Below are 15,546 nucleotides of genomic sequence, written 5' to 3'. Positions count from 1 at the left end.
AATGAGAGGCTTCCCAGATATAGCTCTACCTTTTAAGACCCATTCCAGTGACTGAGTGCTGTCATCACCAGCCCTACAGAGCATACGTCAGACTGGGTCAAATGCCCCCTATTTCATTTCGAGCAGAGTAGTTGGCACTAGAACGATGTGATCCGAAGGAGCTGTTGACTAGCACAACTGACCTTCTAAAAACTCCTCTTTCAATTTATAACACACTCTCTCTAACACACACGCACACACACACACACACACACACACACAAACATTATACGCACATGCGTTCATTCACCAATGGCACTAATGGCGACGCCGGATACACACTTACAGAAATACACACACACACTTTGCAAATACTTGGCCTGGGATTTGGGAGGAGGAAAGCCAAGGGGAGTCACTGACACAAGTTGCTACTGTGATTACCTCACGTCTGTAATGAGTTAGGAAGGAACCTCATTCTGTCTATATTTAGACAAAGAAAAGCTTTACAGGAAGAATTGCAATTAAAACAATTAAACTAAACATCAGCTTTTAGCAAAATAAAGTTATTGTGTTCCAGAATATCTGACCTTTGCTTTACTGACGCATTATTAGAACATTTTTAATATTATAATTCAGTATAATATTGACATCATAGTGATCAACTATGAAGTCAACTGAATTTGTAGTCATAATATTTTTTTTCATCATGCTGCTGTAGAGTTATAGATTGTTTATTGTACTTATCAGCATACTATCACAGTTTTTGAATCATGATGACATAAATATAAGGGGAGATCACTGATTTTCTCAAGGAATTGATTTTTCTGAAGAATGATGAGAAAGCAGATGTTTTCTCGGTGGGAGTGAATCCGAGGTATCTGGTTTCCATGGGGGTCTCCTGCGTTTATAGGTCGAGCCATTAATAACGACCGGAGGTTCCTCGCTGTCAGCATTCATGCACCCTGCAGGCTTTATGGCATGTGTCTCCCAGGCTACATCTCATTACATGCAGTCACTGTGAAGTATGCACATACATGCATATCTGTGTGCATGTCTAAATGTGCAGATTTTTATAGAGGGTACTACTGCAAAACCAGACCATGGAGTATAAAGCACTGTTATTTAATAATCAAAAAAGAGATGGATAATGCACTCAAATAAGATGTTTCAGTCCCACAAAAATGAGATGTTCCACTGATTAGTTTTGAAAAAATGATAAATTAATGAATGATGAAGCTTAAATCTTTGATTATTTTATTTTTTGTCTTGCCAATATACGAGAGTCACGTGTCCATTCCTCAGCTTGTTTGTTATTGTTTGTTTCCTTGGTTACGGTCAAGGACTGACACCTTGGCATGACCCAGACAGTCATTTGGTGAACGCTATATGCTAACACATTAGCAGCAGGCGGCACTGTGTCCTGACACTGACATTTGACTCTGACATCCAGCCCAAAAAAACTGTGCTCCTCTGGGGATCATGCTTGTTAACCTGATCGCAAAACAAACAAAAAAACCCATCTCTGACATAAAAGTTTGTGATGGCATGTTATACTCGCCAAAGATTGCCCGCATCCACGTAATAATGCTAACCGCCCAGGTTGGTTTTAGTAACACTGATTAGCGCCCTTGGGCTATTATTGTTGAGCTCCTGTGTCTGCTTTGACTGACATACCTGATGCAGCTTTATGAAGGCAATGAAAGTGGAAAAAACTGTGCTATAAATAGCTCACAATGCAGCAGTACACATATAACTTCTCTCTGTACACTCTGGTCACTTCATCTAAAGTTTTTATCAGTTAATCCTAACAGTAATAGAATAATTAAACTGTAAAGAAAGTGGGCCCTGAATGAGTGTTGGATAAAACACTCACTTCTGACTGCTGAGGACTTGCAGGGTCTGATAAGATAGTAGAAGTACTTGCAGCTGTTTTTGTTTTGTTTTTGTTTTTTTACACCTCAGTTTCTCAGTGACCCCAGGGCCAGGTCACTTGTCTTCTGGGGGTCCCCATGTTCCAAGCTGTACAATTGAGCCCTTTAAGTGCTATGAACGGTGAATGTTATTTTGGCTGCGGCTTCATGATGCTATCCTCTCTGGTCTACTCAAGTGTCAGTCAAGCCAGCAGTTTCCACTGGCCGGGTCCAGGAGGGCCCCTGGTTATACGAGGCCCCATGCTCCAAAGCATTCAGGTTATTTCATCTTATTTATTTCAACACTTTTAATATGTAGCTGCAGAGTGAGAAAAAAAAACTCAAAACACTTAACAAGTTGGATCTATTTGTCACCTTTGTCTGTAATCTTGATGTGACACAAAGTAGTTCCGGGCCAGGTCCTGGAGGTTCCCCTTGTGACAAGAATAGCCCCATGATTTCATGAATGAGGGACCGGCAGGGTAAAAGACTCCATTTCTGAGTCATCTCTGGATCAGGAAAACTTGTTGGACCTTTCGCCGAACAAAACAACATCAAGGACTTTGATGTGTGATATTTTAAGAAGACATTAACTCGCAATTCAAATTTAAAAAAAGATTACATTGGTAAGGCTACCCCTTCACTTGGAAATCACTACACTGCTACAGTGAAGTGAGTGAGTGGGAGAGGGACAGCAGCAGCAGCAGCAGCAGCAAAGTGTCATCTGGTCTTCCAACTTGGGGAGGGCTTTGGAGTTTAAAATGGTGTGAATATGATAGCCATAGCCATCGGTATAGCTTATGCAAGTGGAGATCTGTCTGCCTCATTGAAAGTTGACAGTTCGGAGGCACTAATCTGACAAAAGGGCGGTGTAAATCAACAACAGCACAACTATTTTGGATATCAACAACAAAAACAGCTGGGGAGCAAAAAAAAAAGTGGACTTTGCCTGAGTGTCTGGGCTGCATGAGAAAGAGAGTTGGGAGGACGCACAAGCGAAAGGGCAAGAGGGAGACACCGAGGAGGTGAGTGACGGATTTACCCTCGGAGGGGTAAAAAAGATGACTGTGGTGTCCCAGGAGAACCACGACGACAGTGTGGTCGTAACTCCTTTGTTGCAAGATGCTGCTGACTTGGAACCAGCGGACCAGGAGTGCAGCGAGAGGGTGGTCATCAACATCTCAGGGCTGCGCTTTGAGACGCAGCTAAAGACCCTGTCCCGCTTCCCGACCACGCTTTTGGGAGATCCGCGTAAACGGATGCGTTTTTTTGACCCGCTGAGAAATGAATACTTCTTTGACAGGAACAGGCCGAGCTTTGACGCCGTCCTCTATTATTACCAGTCAGGAGGGCGGCTTAGGAGGCCCGTGAGTGTACCTGTGGATATTTTCCTGGAAGAAATCAAGTTTTATGAACTGGATGACGAGGTCATAGAACTTTTCCGAGACGATGAAGGCTTGGCGAGGGAAGAGGATCGCCCCCTGCCTAACAACATCTACCAACGCCAGCTATGGCTCCTGTTTGAGTATCCAGAGAGTTCAGGACCAGCTAGGATAAATGCCATTGTGTCTGTTATGGTTATTTTAATATCCATAATCATATTCTGCTTGGAGACTTTACCCGAGTTCAGAGAAGTCTCCACGCTGCCCGAAAATCAGCCCAATGGAAGTGCTCACGGCAAGGAGCCCAGTCCGTTCACAGATCCATTTTTTATGGTGGAGACACTTTGCATCGTGTGGTTCTCTTTTGAATTCACCATGAGGTTTCTGTCCTGTCCCAGCAAAGCAGCTTTCTTTAAAAACATCATGAACCTGATCGATGTTGTGGCCATAGCTCCTTATTTTATCACGCTGGGCCTCGATCTGGCTGAGCACCAGGGCAGCAGCCAGCAGGCTGCGTCTTTGGCCATCCTGAGGGTCATCCGTCTGGTGCGTGTTTTCAGGATTTTTAAACTTTCCAGACACTCCAAAGGTCTCCAGATTCTCGGCCAAACGCTTCACGCCAGCCTCAGGGAGCTTGGACTGCTCATATTCTTCCTGATCATTGGAGTCGTTTTATTCTCCAGTTCTGTTTACTTTGCAGAAGCAGACGACCCAGAATCAGGATTTACAAGTATACCTGATGCGTTTTGGTGGGCTGTGGTGACAATGACCACAGTTGGATATGGGGACATGTGTCCCTCCACCATGGGGGGGAAATTTGTTGGATCTTTGTGCGCCATCGCCGGGGTGCTAACCATAGCGTTACCCGTCCCTGTCATAGTGTCAAACTTCAATTATTTCTACCACAGAGAGAACGAGGATGAGGAAAATGTTCAGTACGTTCACGTGACATGTGGGCAGCAGCCGCCCTCCTTATTGGGTGAATGTGACTCAAACAAAAGTGAACGGTCGCTTTCCAAAACTGACTCCTTTCAGGAAAGCGACGAATTGGAAACTTTGACTTATCCAAGGGTAACCTCAGTGGAGACATACGCAGGGAAACTGACGGATGTATAAAACGTTGGAAGACTTTTGGTGAGTTGTCTTCCAGTGGACATAAAAGTATGGCTCCTTTATGTTGGATGCTGCAGTTGCTTTACGCACGCTGTCTCCAGTGGTTCCCAAGCATGGGGGCTCAGATACTCATGCTACAAATGAGGACTTGCTTAAACTCACAGTAATTTAAGTCACTGGATGCCAATAGAAAATGATGGGGTTAAAAAGTGTGAAACCTTGCACCAAAACGTCATACTTGGGAGCCCCTACTTGAAAACATTTGGGAATCCCCGTGACACGCATGGAATACTTGAAATACCACCAACAGTAGTTGAGTCATAAGAGAACAAACATGATGGGAAATAACTAAAGAAAAAACATTTGGAGATGTTTTCTTTTCTTTAAATTCTTAGTTAATACGTTTTTTTTTAAAAAAGAGCTACCAAGTGCTTTCTAAATCACATAGCAGACTCTTAAAGCTTTGAATAAAGGACAAGAGGAGAGCTCAGCCGTGCGTAAAAGCGCCCATGACGCACCAGACGAGCAGCTCTGCACAGCATGGCGAAACAGACACGTAAACCAAGACGTCTACCCATCTACAGTTAAGACTGAGGGTTTGTAGAGGCCTAATGTGTATCTATGTCTTGTGACCTCCGTCGCTGCTCCCATTTCTGATCGTAGCGTCGTCGTGTCTGTGTGGACTAGAGGCTTGTTGGATTAACTCCAGCCTCTGTTCCACAGTCTGCTATGGTCCAAAGTGTACACGTTTTTCATAATACCGACATCAGTTCTCCATAATTAAAAAAATAAACTTCTCGTACTTATTACAGTCTCACTATGATAGACAGAAATAAACTCCAACTTGATTTTTCTTTGGCGCTTGTAATGCTTTAAAATAAATAAAAAACAGTGAGCTCTGAGCGCCACTCTGTGGATGATAAATGTCCCTGCAGACAGCACTTGTGTTCAGGCTCTACTGTGAGTTAAATTTTTAGCTTAGGTATCTTTGCACTGCTGCAGCTGGCCTTGACTGATTTAGGCATAAGCCCCTGAGATCATTCTATCTGACTCTGTACGGATGCTTGTGATTGTTAACTAAGCTCAACAGAAGCCTGACTTCATTCTCTATTAACGCAGTGAGTTTTGTTTTCTGCTTACTTGCAGGAGGCAGACGATTATGTGAAGCTTGTTTCTCCCTCAGAGTCGCAACAAAATACAAGCGTGGGATTCTCTTGTTCTCCAAGTATTGGATCATTTCTCACGGATATTCGTGCATTGCCAGTGTTGTAGCCTACAGAGACCTCATGGATGAATCGCTTTGAAAAGGCTCCATCTGCCTTAATGGACATTGTGTGTATCATCAGTAGAGAGAAAAAACGACATTCTTTTGTGTAGGCTTTTTTTAAGACCACGCTTTCTTTGTATACAAAGCCATGTGTATACTGTGTTTTTGTAATTCTGATTTTTTCCTTTTTTTTCTTGTGCAGCTTTTAATGCAAAGTTGGAATCGCAACTTGCCCTCTGTGCTGTTACAGCCGTTCAGCTTGCACCGCAGCTCGCTGTAAACAACAACATAGCCCTAAGACATTACTATGCAATGTCTGCATGACATGAATGCATTGTGCATTTTAATTGTAATAAAATATTTATTTTTCTAATTTAAACATGTATGTGAACTTAACTTAATCCTTTTTATAAATAAATTATGAATCAGAAAATATACACAACTCGTTATTTTTCACTCTCAGATACAGGTCAGAGTCCTCTGTATGACATTTTTTTAAAAACTACAAATCCATGCCCATGAATTATAGTTTAATACTGTGCCTCACTTTTGGTGCTGAATGATCGAGAAAACGCAGAACCAGACATTGTGTTGTCTTGCCACAAAACCAATTAACTTAATAAAATGTCAAAGTGATAAATGTAGGGGGATTTAATTGGCTGGAGGCACATCTTAACAAATTAGACAAGCGGTCTGATGACCTGATTTTGTGTTGAATGTGTGTTTTTAGAAAGTTAGACGACAGTTGTTTCCAGCTCTGCCCCGAACTGTGTTTAGGCCCAGAAAACCCCTCCACTTATAGAGGCTCTCAGAGTCAGGGTGGACAAATATATTTACTTATTTGTTATTATAGCGAGTGTATGGTAATGAGTTGAGTGTATTTTTGGAGGATTTGCAGCTTTCCATGAGGTAAATCAATCATATGAGCTGTCCGTGGTGCTGAAACTGATCCTCCTTCCACTGCAGAGCCAAAAATCCTGCATTTGTCTCAGATCTGTTCAGCTTCTTGGGATGTAAGATAAGTGGAGACTAAAAAAGATACTTTAAGTTATCAGATATTGGGTGTGAGTCTGTACATCCTGAATTAAAGCACACCTTGATGTGATGTTTCATATAGCCATCTGGGCTGCAAACACATGGACAGCTTTATCTTTCTCATTACTGAATAGTGAAATGATAAAGATTACAAAATCTAATTTGGTCTCACATAGACTCGATGTTGACACATCGAATTAACATCATCATTAATTTCTGTAGTGATGGAAATAAATTGTGTATTAATCTCTAACCAATTGATGATATTCTTTGGTTTTTATAAATAATGAAAATGATCTAATGTAGATTTTAGAGGGTTTGATCACCAACTGTCCTTCTTTGCAGTCTGATTGCGCCAGTGCTGGCACACAAGCGCTCTTGTTTTTGTGGTGTGTGGAGAACTTCTGGCGGCGTGCTTTAGTAGAGCCGGTCTGCATTGCGTCGAAACCCTCCAACTCCTCCTCCTCCTGCTGCCCTCCCTCCATCCCTCCCTCCCCTCTCTGTTCCCTCACCTCCCCTGCACTTGCATGTAAAATACACAGCAAACTTGCCTGACATTGTGGAGAAAACATTTGGACCTCGCTGCTGCACTCTCTCAATTTTGATTTTTTTTAAATTTTGTCATTATTAATCTGCCCTCCGAGGCGCGCTGAAACACATGCTGCCCGTCATCTTGTCTACTCGCTGAAAGCAGCAGATTTCTGCTGATGCAGTGATGTCTGGAAATGTCAAGGGCTCGCTTATTGCCCCTTAATGTATCTCCCCCCCTGAATTGCAGCGCAAGATTTTCTCCTGCGGTATACTGTAAGCTGTTCACACCACCGTGCCGCCGAGCGAGCAACTACCGACCCTGCAGCGTTGCCTTTCTCTCTCTTTTCGCTCCTTTTCCATCTCAGGCTTCCCTCATTAGACTCACTTGATTTTCATCTTGTTTTTATCTCATCTTCCTTCTCCATCTAAAGACATTTGATGGCACTTTGTGGCGGACACAGTTAGGATGGCGATGAGCACAGGAAGGTTTTTTTTCCTCTTTTTGGTAGGTGCAATGTAAAGTTGCCACATGACACCCACTGCTGCCCTGCTGTTGGATGATTTTACTCGAGGATAAGACGCATTCAAGACCTTTCAAGATCAGCCCACGGTAAGCCTCGAAACTGCTGACTTATACAATAATCGTGTTGGTTAGATTTTCTCAGCAGATGCCGATGCGAATATCATAGACAGATACTGCATTGTTTTTTTATGTGGCAGGTGCATTTTGCGTCTTTTTGCCCCGCAGTAGGCCTGTAGGCTGTATGCATGTAGTTGGTGTAATATCAGTATCGGATGTTATGCGTCACATTATAATTCAGGCTGGTTAGAGTGGCGTAGGATAAATCATTGCCATGCTCCTTTAAGAAAGAGAACTACAGCATTTCTATGTGAAACTATGAGAATAAGTGTATCAGAGAAACAGGATAAAAATGCCCATAGAATCATCTACAGGAGTGTAGAAAACACAATGCAGTAAAAGCTCATCCTATACTCACGACTAAGTCCTAGAGAGATTATACATGTTTATATGACAGAAATATCTCCCTTAAGGTAGTGTTTTTATCTCTACTACTGGATAACTGCACTAATTGCAGGCTGAGAGATGTAAATAAATAAATAAATAAACTGCAAAAAATGCTGAGCCAGCAAATATCTTGGCTGTTTGATCATATTATTTCCTCCTCCTCCTCCTCTCTCTCTCTCTCTCTCTCTCTCTCTTTCTCTCTCCTTCTCTCCCTCCCTCTCCCTCTCTCTCTGGGTGACAGAGGCAGCAGTAACAACAGCAGCAGATGCACTGGAGAGCAGCAATGGTCAAGTCAGCGAGAACCGCAGTGGAGCCGCACTGAGGCAAAGCAGCCAACCAGCCCCCTCGTATCTGGGGACGTCTCCAACAATTTAAGGGGTGTGGGAAGCTGAGGAGTGGAAAAATTTGCCCCGAACCTGAATGCCTGCTCAGTCAGACTAATCCCAACACAACTCCTCCTCCTCCTCTTCCCCTCCACCTCCACCTCCTCCCAAAATGACCGTGGTTGCAGGAGATAACATGGACGAGACCTCGGCTGTCCCGGGCCACCCTCAGGACACCTACCCCCCAGACCACAATGACCACGAATGCTGCGAGAGGGTGGTCATCAACATAGCCGGTCTCCGGTTTGAGACACAGTTGAAAACTCTCTCTCAGTTTCCAGAGACGTTGCTCGGCAATCCCAAAAAGCGAATGCGGTACTTTGACCCCCTGAGAAATGAGTACTTCTTCGACAGAAACCGCCCTAGTTTTGATGCCATCCTCTATTACTACCAGTCAGGGGGTCGGCTGAGAAGACCAGTGAATGTCCCTTTGGATATGTTCTCAGAAGAAATCAAATTTTACGAGCTGGGGGTGGATGCGATGGAGAAGTTTCGTGAGGACGAGGGTTTCATCAGGGAGGAAGAGCGTCCTTTACCTGAGAAGGAGTTCCAGCGTCAGATTTGGCTCCTCTTCGAGCACCCGGAAAGCTCAGGCACTGCGAGAGGGATTGCCATCGTGTCTGTGATGGTAATCCTGATTTCAATAGTCATATTTTGTTTAGAGACTTTACCACAACTGAAGGAGGACCCAAGGGGTCGAATGATACCAGTTGGGAACACTACTGTTTATTATAAGCCAAATATCCTCACTGACCCCTTCTTCGTCATTGAGACACTCTGTATTATCTGGTTCTCCTTTGAGTTGATTGTACGCTTTCTGGCGTGCCCAAGCAAGCCGGCCTTCTTCAAAAACATGATGAACATGATTGACATAGTGGCTATCATCCCCTACTTCATCACACTCGGCACCGAGCTGGCCGAAGACCCGGAGAAAGAGGGAGTGGGGGAGCAGGCAACATCTCTGGCCATACTCAGGGTGATCCGTCTGGTCAGGGTGTTTAGGATCTTCAAGCTGTCACGACACTCCAAAGGACTGCAGATTTTGGGGCAGACCCTCAAGGCCAGCATGCGAGAGCTGGGATTGCTGATCTTCTTTCTGTTCATTGGAGTCATCTTGTTCTCCAGCGCTGTCTACTTTGCCGAGGCAGAGGAGGAAGGATCCTTCTTTGGCAGCATCCCGGATGCATTTTGGTGGGCTGTTGTGTCTATGACAACTGTGGGCTATGGGGACATGGTGCCGGTCACTATAGGAGGCAAGATTGTAGGGTCCCTGTGCGCCATTGCTGGAGTGTTAACAATTGCACTCCCAGTGCCTGTCATTGTGTCCAACTTCAACTACTTTTACCACAGGGAGACCGAGGGAGAAGAGCAGGCCCAGCTGCTCAACGTCAGCAATCCCAACATCCCCTCTGAAACCAACTCCAGCCGCCGTAGTTCATCCACCGTCAGCAAGTCAGAGTACATGGAGATTGATGGAGACATAAACAATAGCATCGACAACTTTAGGGAGGCAAACCTCAGAACTGGCAATTGCACTATAGCCAACCAAAACTGTGTAAATAAAAGCAAGCTGCTTACAGATGTTTAGACTCTTAGTTAGGAACTTTGGGATCTCTATGGGACTGTCATATGTGGAGTAGACCATCAGTTAGGAATGCTTCATTTACCTCCCCAAAGCGCTCTATGGCATTAGGCCTACAACTATGCTCCACTATATATAGAAAGGAACAGAAAAATCAAAGCTCTTAGAGTATATGACAGGTAGATAGAATAATTAATTCTTCTGATCCTACAAATATATAGGTACATCAAAAAGAAACATCAACTATTACGCATATACATGGCTCCCTGGAGGACGCAGAGCACACACTGTCTTATCCGATGACGGCGTGATAATTAAAATCTTATGCATGGAGTACAGATAACATTTCAGCAAGTTGCACAATGCACCAGAAAAGTCTGCAGAGACATGCAAGCACCTGCAGCCAAGTGGTAAGCGCCAAGAAGTTAGGTGACCCCCCTCCCTCTGCTCCCTCCTCCTCTCTCCTCTCTCCCTACAAAGGATATCTACTATTCTGCAAAGCACCTTATAGGAGGAAGACTGATCTCTCTTGTTTGGATGTAAACAGATGGTGATCTACTCGCTTCATGGACATCCGCAATGCTGCTGTTTTCCAGCAGATGCTGTAATTGTGATATCACCAAGTGATTCAATGCCATGCCCTTTAGATGCAACACAGCACAATGTTAAAGTGAGCTTCACACGAGCATGATTAGAGACTTTCCATTTTGATATCGGCATGCACGAGACATATCTCACATAATGGAAAGGATGTTCTTTTGGATACCTGCCTCCATCCCCCCCTTCTCATCTGTTTTCATACGAGTGCACTGGATGAGTTTTAATTTGAAATGCTAATCATTTAGAAGTATAGAATTTGAATGTTAAATCTTAAGGGAACAGTACATAAATGAGATCATAGCATGAAAAAAGTAATCTGCATTATGGTCAATCGACTAAGGTACTTTTGTATCCTGGTATATTTAATGCATGACATGAGTATTCAGCTTGTTGCAATTCAGGCACTCTGCGGTGCCCTATTGTCAGGGAAGCTAAGGAAATCAAATTCTGGATGTTTCCGAATTGCGATCAAATATATCCAAACCCACCTTGAGGATGCAGAGTTTCTAATTTAAAAGTAGTCAAAGAAACTAAATAAGTATTATCAAAAATGCATATAATTATAATAAGCACCAATTACAGTATTACGTCAATAGTGCAGTGCATGGACCTTCTTTGAACAAGAAAAGTTAACATATCATTAGTCATGCTTCCATCTCCATGTCAAATTTGAGTACGTATTGGTTTGGAATCCACTGAAAAAAGAATCAATACCAAATTTCACTTCATATTACAGAGAATTATTCCGACATTAGTTGCTAGTGCCTTTATCCCTTTCACCAACAGGACCAGTGAAAGTGCCTCTGTGTACGATGGGATTTGTGAGGTTTGAGCAGAGCTGGTTTACCTTCTGTTCCAGTGTTGATACACTGTTGGTTATGATGTTAATGATGCCAGATAAGCAAGGTTGAAACAGCAGGTGATTGTGGTCAAAATAAACAAAAACAAAAGATGATCCATGTGGCTGTTATGCACAACCCAGTTTCCATGCTGTCACGCACTTAATTATGCCCTTAAACAGCAATGTATTGTACTCTGCATGTTTACCAATCCAACTCAAAAGGGAATATCCATAGGTTTTTAACATCATTTTATTTATATCTGTTGTTTTCGTTTGTGCACCATGCATCCTTTCAGGGTCTCTACCTCAGTGAGGTCATTGCAAACTTGCTGCAGAGCTGCAAGCTTCAATGCAGGGCTTCCTATACCATAATGCAAAATGGAACCTTAAGTGTAAACTGCAGTCATGCAACATTGAATGTGAGAGTCCCAAAGCATAGCCTTTACACAAGCACTTAGGGCAAATAGTGTACCACAATCCCGCTCCTTTTGTTCACTTAAAGCTGCGCACAATCAGAGCATTCATATGTAGAGAGTTTGTAGAGATTGCTTGACTCTCCTTAACAGGATGAGATTGACTGTTTATATGTTGGTTTCTTTGAAACAATGGTATTAAAAGTTACTGTGTCACCTGAATGTGTTCCAACACACGTGTTTAAGACGGCGGAAATGTTTGCTATAGTTTTTGTCATCCTGCGATCCTTGGGCATTATGACGCACGATGACGTGCAGCCCGTCTTTTTGCACAATCATTTTGTTCTGTTGCTTGAACCATTTATTTTGCTAGTGTTTTTTTTGTTTTTGTTTTTTCCACTGTGCTTGCTCATGTAGTGCATTGTTTCTCAGCATATTGTTGCAGACAGACTACTGCAGATAGATTTGGACAAATTGTAATGACTACTTGAAAATCTCCAGCTACTGTACATCAGTCTACACTCAGTATTGAGATAGATTCACCCAAATAATAGTAAGATTTTCTAATGTACTGTACGCCTTTTTTTCTTTTAATTCAGCACTCTCCTGACCAGTAAAAAAAAAAGCTCCACTGCAGTGCTACTTGAATGTCACATAGTTGTTTCTGTTGGTGCATTGGCTATCCTTTGTGGTGCTAGTACAGGACTACCAGTGTTGTCTTGTCACCATCACGCGTTATTTTGGACAAGACTTTTTTCCATTCTCTAATTCTTGTTCCTGATTTGATATCGGTGGCTGGTTGGTTAGTTTAGGGCACTGTTTGTCATTTAATTTGAATGATCTTTGTACTGTACTGCTGAAGAGTGTCTGCCTCAGGCGAGGTTAAAAAATTCAAGAGCCTTGCTAGATGTCAGTAACTTATCATGAGAGCAAAAAAGATACACATTTGTGTCAGGGATCTTCAATTTGTATAGGGTTTCTCATACAGAAGGACATCAATAATACCCAACACCATATATTATATAACTGTAGTATATAGATACACGGAAATTATAGTAGTCTCATTAATGCAGCTATCAGGAAATTGTTCGCTTTGTTCACGAGTTTCTTGTGCGACTGATGCTTTGAAAGTAGTGATGTGTGTAACATGTCCTGCAGGAAGCAGCTGAAAGTGACCTCACATTAGCAGTGCTGTGAGGGCATGTATGGATGGTGCTATGCATTCAATTACCCAACAGAAACATGCATTCTTAACAGCAATAGAATAACAGATAACCTGTTTCTTAGATGCTTTTTGTAAAAAAATAAATAAAAATATATATATAGGAAAACAAATCTATTTTGAATGTTGGAGAAACTGCGATCACTTGACAGATAACTCACAACAGGGCTGTTTATGTACCAACCTCTTACCCTCTGTTCTGTGATTTTGTAAGGTCAGTGGTGGTCGAAATTTTACTGAGAGAAACCCGTGAAAAGTCCAAATATAGACTTTGTAATAGCGGCAGTCCCCATTAACCACCCAGGTCGGACTGAAGTTGTTTTGCAGTTAAGAACAAAGGCTGCTGAAGGGTTCAGTCGAACCTTTAACACGGTCCCAAAGGAACAGCCCATAATGCACTTAGAGAGGATATATCATCAGTTCACCGGACTGATCAGCTGTGTGAGAGAAAGTCAGAGAAGGTGCCTAAATTGTTTTACATTTTCATTTGTTTTGCGTACTGTTAGATGTTAATGCTTCTGCAAACAAACACGAGTGAGAAGATCTTAAAAAAAAATCGACATTAACCGAATTAAACTATAAGAAAAAACATGAAAAATGCAATTTAGCTACAATAAGATAGAGAAAAAGTAACCACTATATACTGCAATTACGTATGAAAAACAATTTCAATGTGTGTTTTTATTTATTTATTTATTTTTTGGTGGCACTGTAACATGACTGATTTAGGAAGAACATGCCATATACTGGAATATCAAAGACAATATGTTCCTCTGGCAAGCCATGATATTGAAACTACTGTATTATGATCAATTGTTCTACACTAAATGATATGGACAAGAAGTGTACTATTATATAAAAGATACGGCTTTTTGGTTTTAAGAAAAAAAACCAGGATTCATTCAATCACCATGTTCACATTTTTCCAATCTCCACTGCTGAACCTTCTGCTATAATGTATCTCTACAGAAACCTACTAATCGCAAAAAACTGCATGGTCGATGGAAGACTGCATGAGTTTTGCCTTTCAAACTGTGGATCAACTATAATACAGTTGCATCATTGAAAAAAAAAGAAACCCTTGCTTTCATCTGCACCAAGGCTTCCTGTAAGGCCCTGTTCAGAAGTTGTCCTGAAACGTGTCCTCTGCTGCTGGATTTCTTTAAAAAAAAAAAAAGCACCTTAGCGCTGACCTCATCACTAAGACGGCGTTGGGTATCCGAGCCGTGCTCAGCGTCCGTGTGTGATTTTCAGGTTGAGCTTGCTATAGGCTCTGAATGTGAGCAAGGACATTTAAGGGCTAGTTTCTCAAACTTTATCTCTATTCTCGGACTGAAACGCTCTTTCAAGTGACATTTTGCCCATTCTTATCTCAGTCTAGACTGTAGTGATACTGTGTTGTTGGAAACATGCCCATCATGTCTAAACAGGGCCTGTGCCACACACCCTCCTCTGTACTACATTGGTTTTAAGGCATTCTTGTTTGTTGAAGGTGTTGGACTGCTTTCTGCCTGTTGAGGAGGCGCGGAACAGGATCAAATGTTGGGATGTTGTGAGAAGATCTTGTTTGTGTTCGATGTATGATGGCTATGAGTTTGTCTTTCCTGTCAAGAATGCACATTTAATCGCTTGTAGGGAAGTTTTGGAGCAAAGCGCAAAAAAAAGGACTGTTGAACTCTTCTGCTCTTCTTTTCATCCAAACCAAACTCTGATTGTGTTCTCTGATCCAGCCGTCATTGTCATGTTGTGTTTACCAAGGATTATGCTACAATGTGTTCAGTTTGTCAGATGATGACAAAGGCATGGTCTGTGATCTATGCAAGGGTTATTTGTTTTTTTTTTCTTATATCACTTATGAGTTCATCTTACATTACCTTCAATAAATTTTTAAGGATCTGCTGGTGTATGCTCATTTTGGCTCGGGATGGGGGTGTATGTTTATCTGCACTATAGGGGCCTGTCACCCGCACAAAAACCTTCATAAATCAAACCATCTGCAGAAAAATGCTGCAGTGCGCGTTGTTACAGAAGTCGAGGTCTTAAACTAAACGTGTCCTACCTCTGTGCTACAGTACCCTCTCACTAAAGCCATTAGCAGTGATTCACGGGGCTAAAGTAATGGTTCCACACTAATCCTCCCGTCCCAGGGGAACCCCGCTTACCTCTGTCATTCCCTACGAGTGGTTACACACCTCAGGGGCCTGAAGAGCTCCCCTCTACTCTCTACTCCATCCTGTAGTCACACAACAATCTCTTAAATC

At 42.5% G+C, this 15,546-nt stretch overlaps 2 protein-coding genes across 2 annotated transcripts; both read left to right on the top strand.

Moving 5' to 3' along the window:
• Window positions 1-2,950: 2,950 nt before the first annotated feature.
• On the top strand, window positions 2,951-6,037 carry LOC131973435 (shaker-related potassium channel tsha2-like). Its single transcript, XM_059335434.1, has 2 exons — window positions 2,951-4,405; window positions 5,531-6,037. The coding sequence occupies exon 1, from the start codon at window positions 2,951-2,953 to the stop codon at window positions 4,385-4,387; it is 1,437 nt and encodes a 478-aa protein (XP_059191417.1). The 3' UTR covers window positions 4,388-4,405; window positions 5,531-6,037.
• Window positions 6,038-7,260: 1,223 nt separating this feature from the next.
• Window positions 7,261-15,181, top strand: kcna1a (potassium voltage-gated channel, shaker-related subfamily, member 1a). The gene is made up of 2 exons (XM_059335602.1): window positions 7,261-7,827; window positions 8,486-15,181. Exon 2 carries the CDS (start codon window positions 8,740-8,742, stop codon window positions 10,213-10,215), a length of 1,476 nt encoding a protein of 491 aa, XP_059191585.1. The 5' UTR covers window positions 7,261-7,827; window positions 8,486-8,739; the 3' UTR covers window positions 10,216-15,181.
• The last annotated feature ends 365 nt before the right edge of the window (window positions 15,182-15,546 follow it).

The sequence above is a fragment of the Centropristis striata genome, chromosome 6, assembly GCF_030273125.1.
Source record: "Centropristis striata isolate RG_2023a ecotype Rhode Island chromosome 6, C.striata_1.0, whole genome shotgun sequence".
Classification (NCBI taxonomy): Eukaryota; Metazoa; Chordata; class Actinopteri; order Perciformes; family Serranidae; genus Centropristis; species Centropristis striata.
This window is presented reverse-complemented; position numbering and strand designations above follow the sequence as displayed.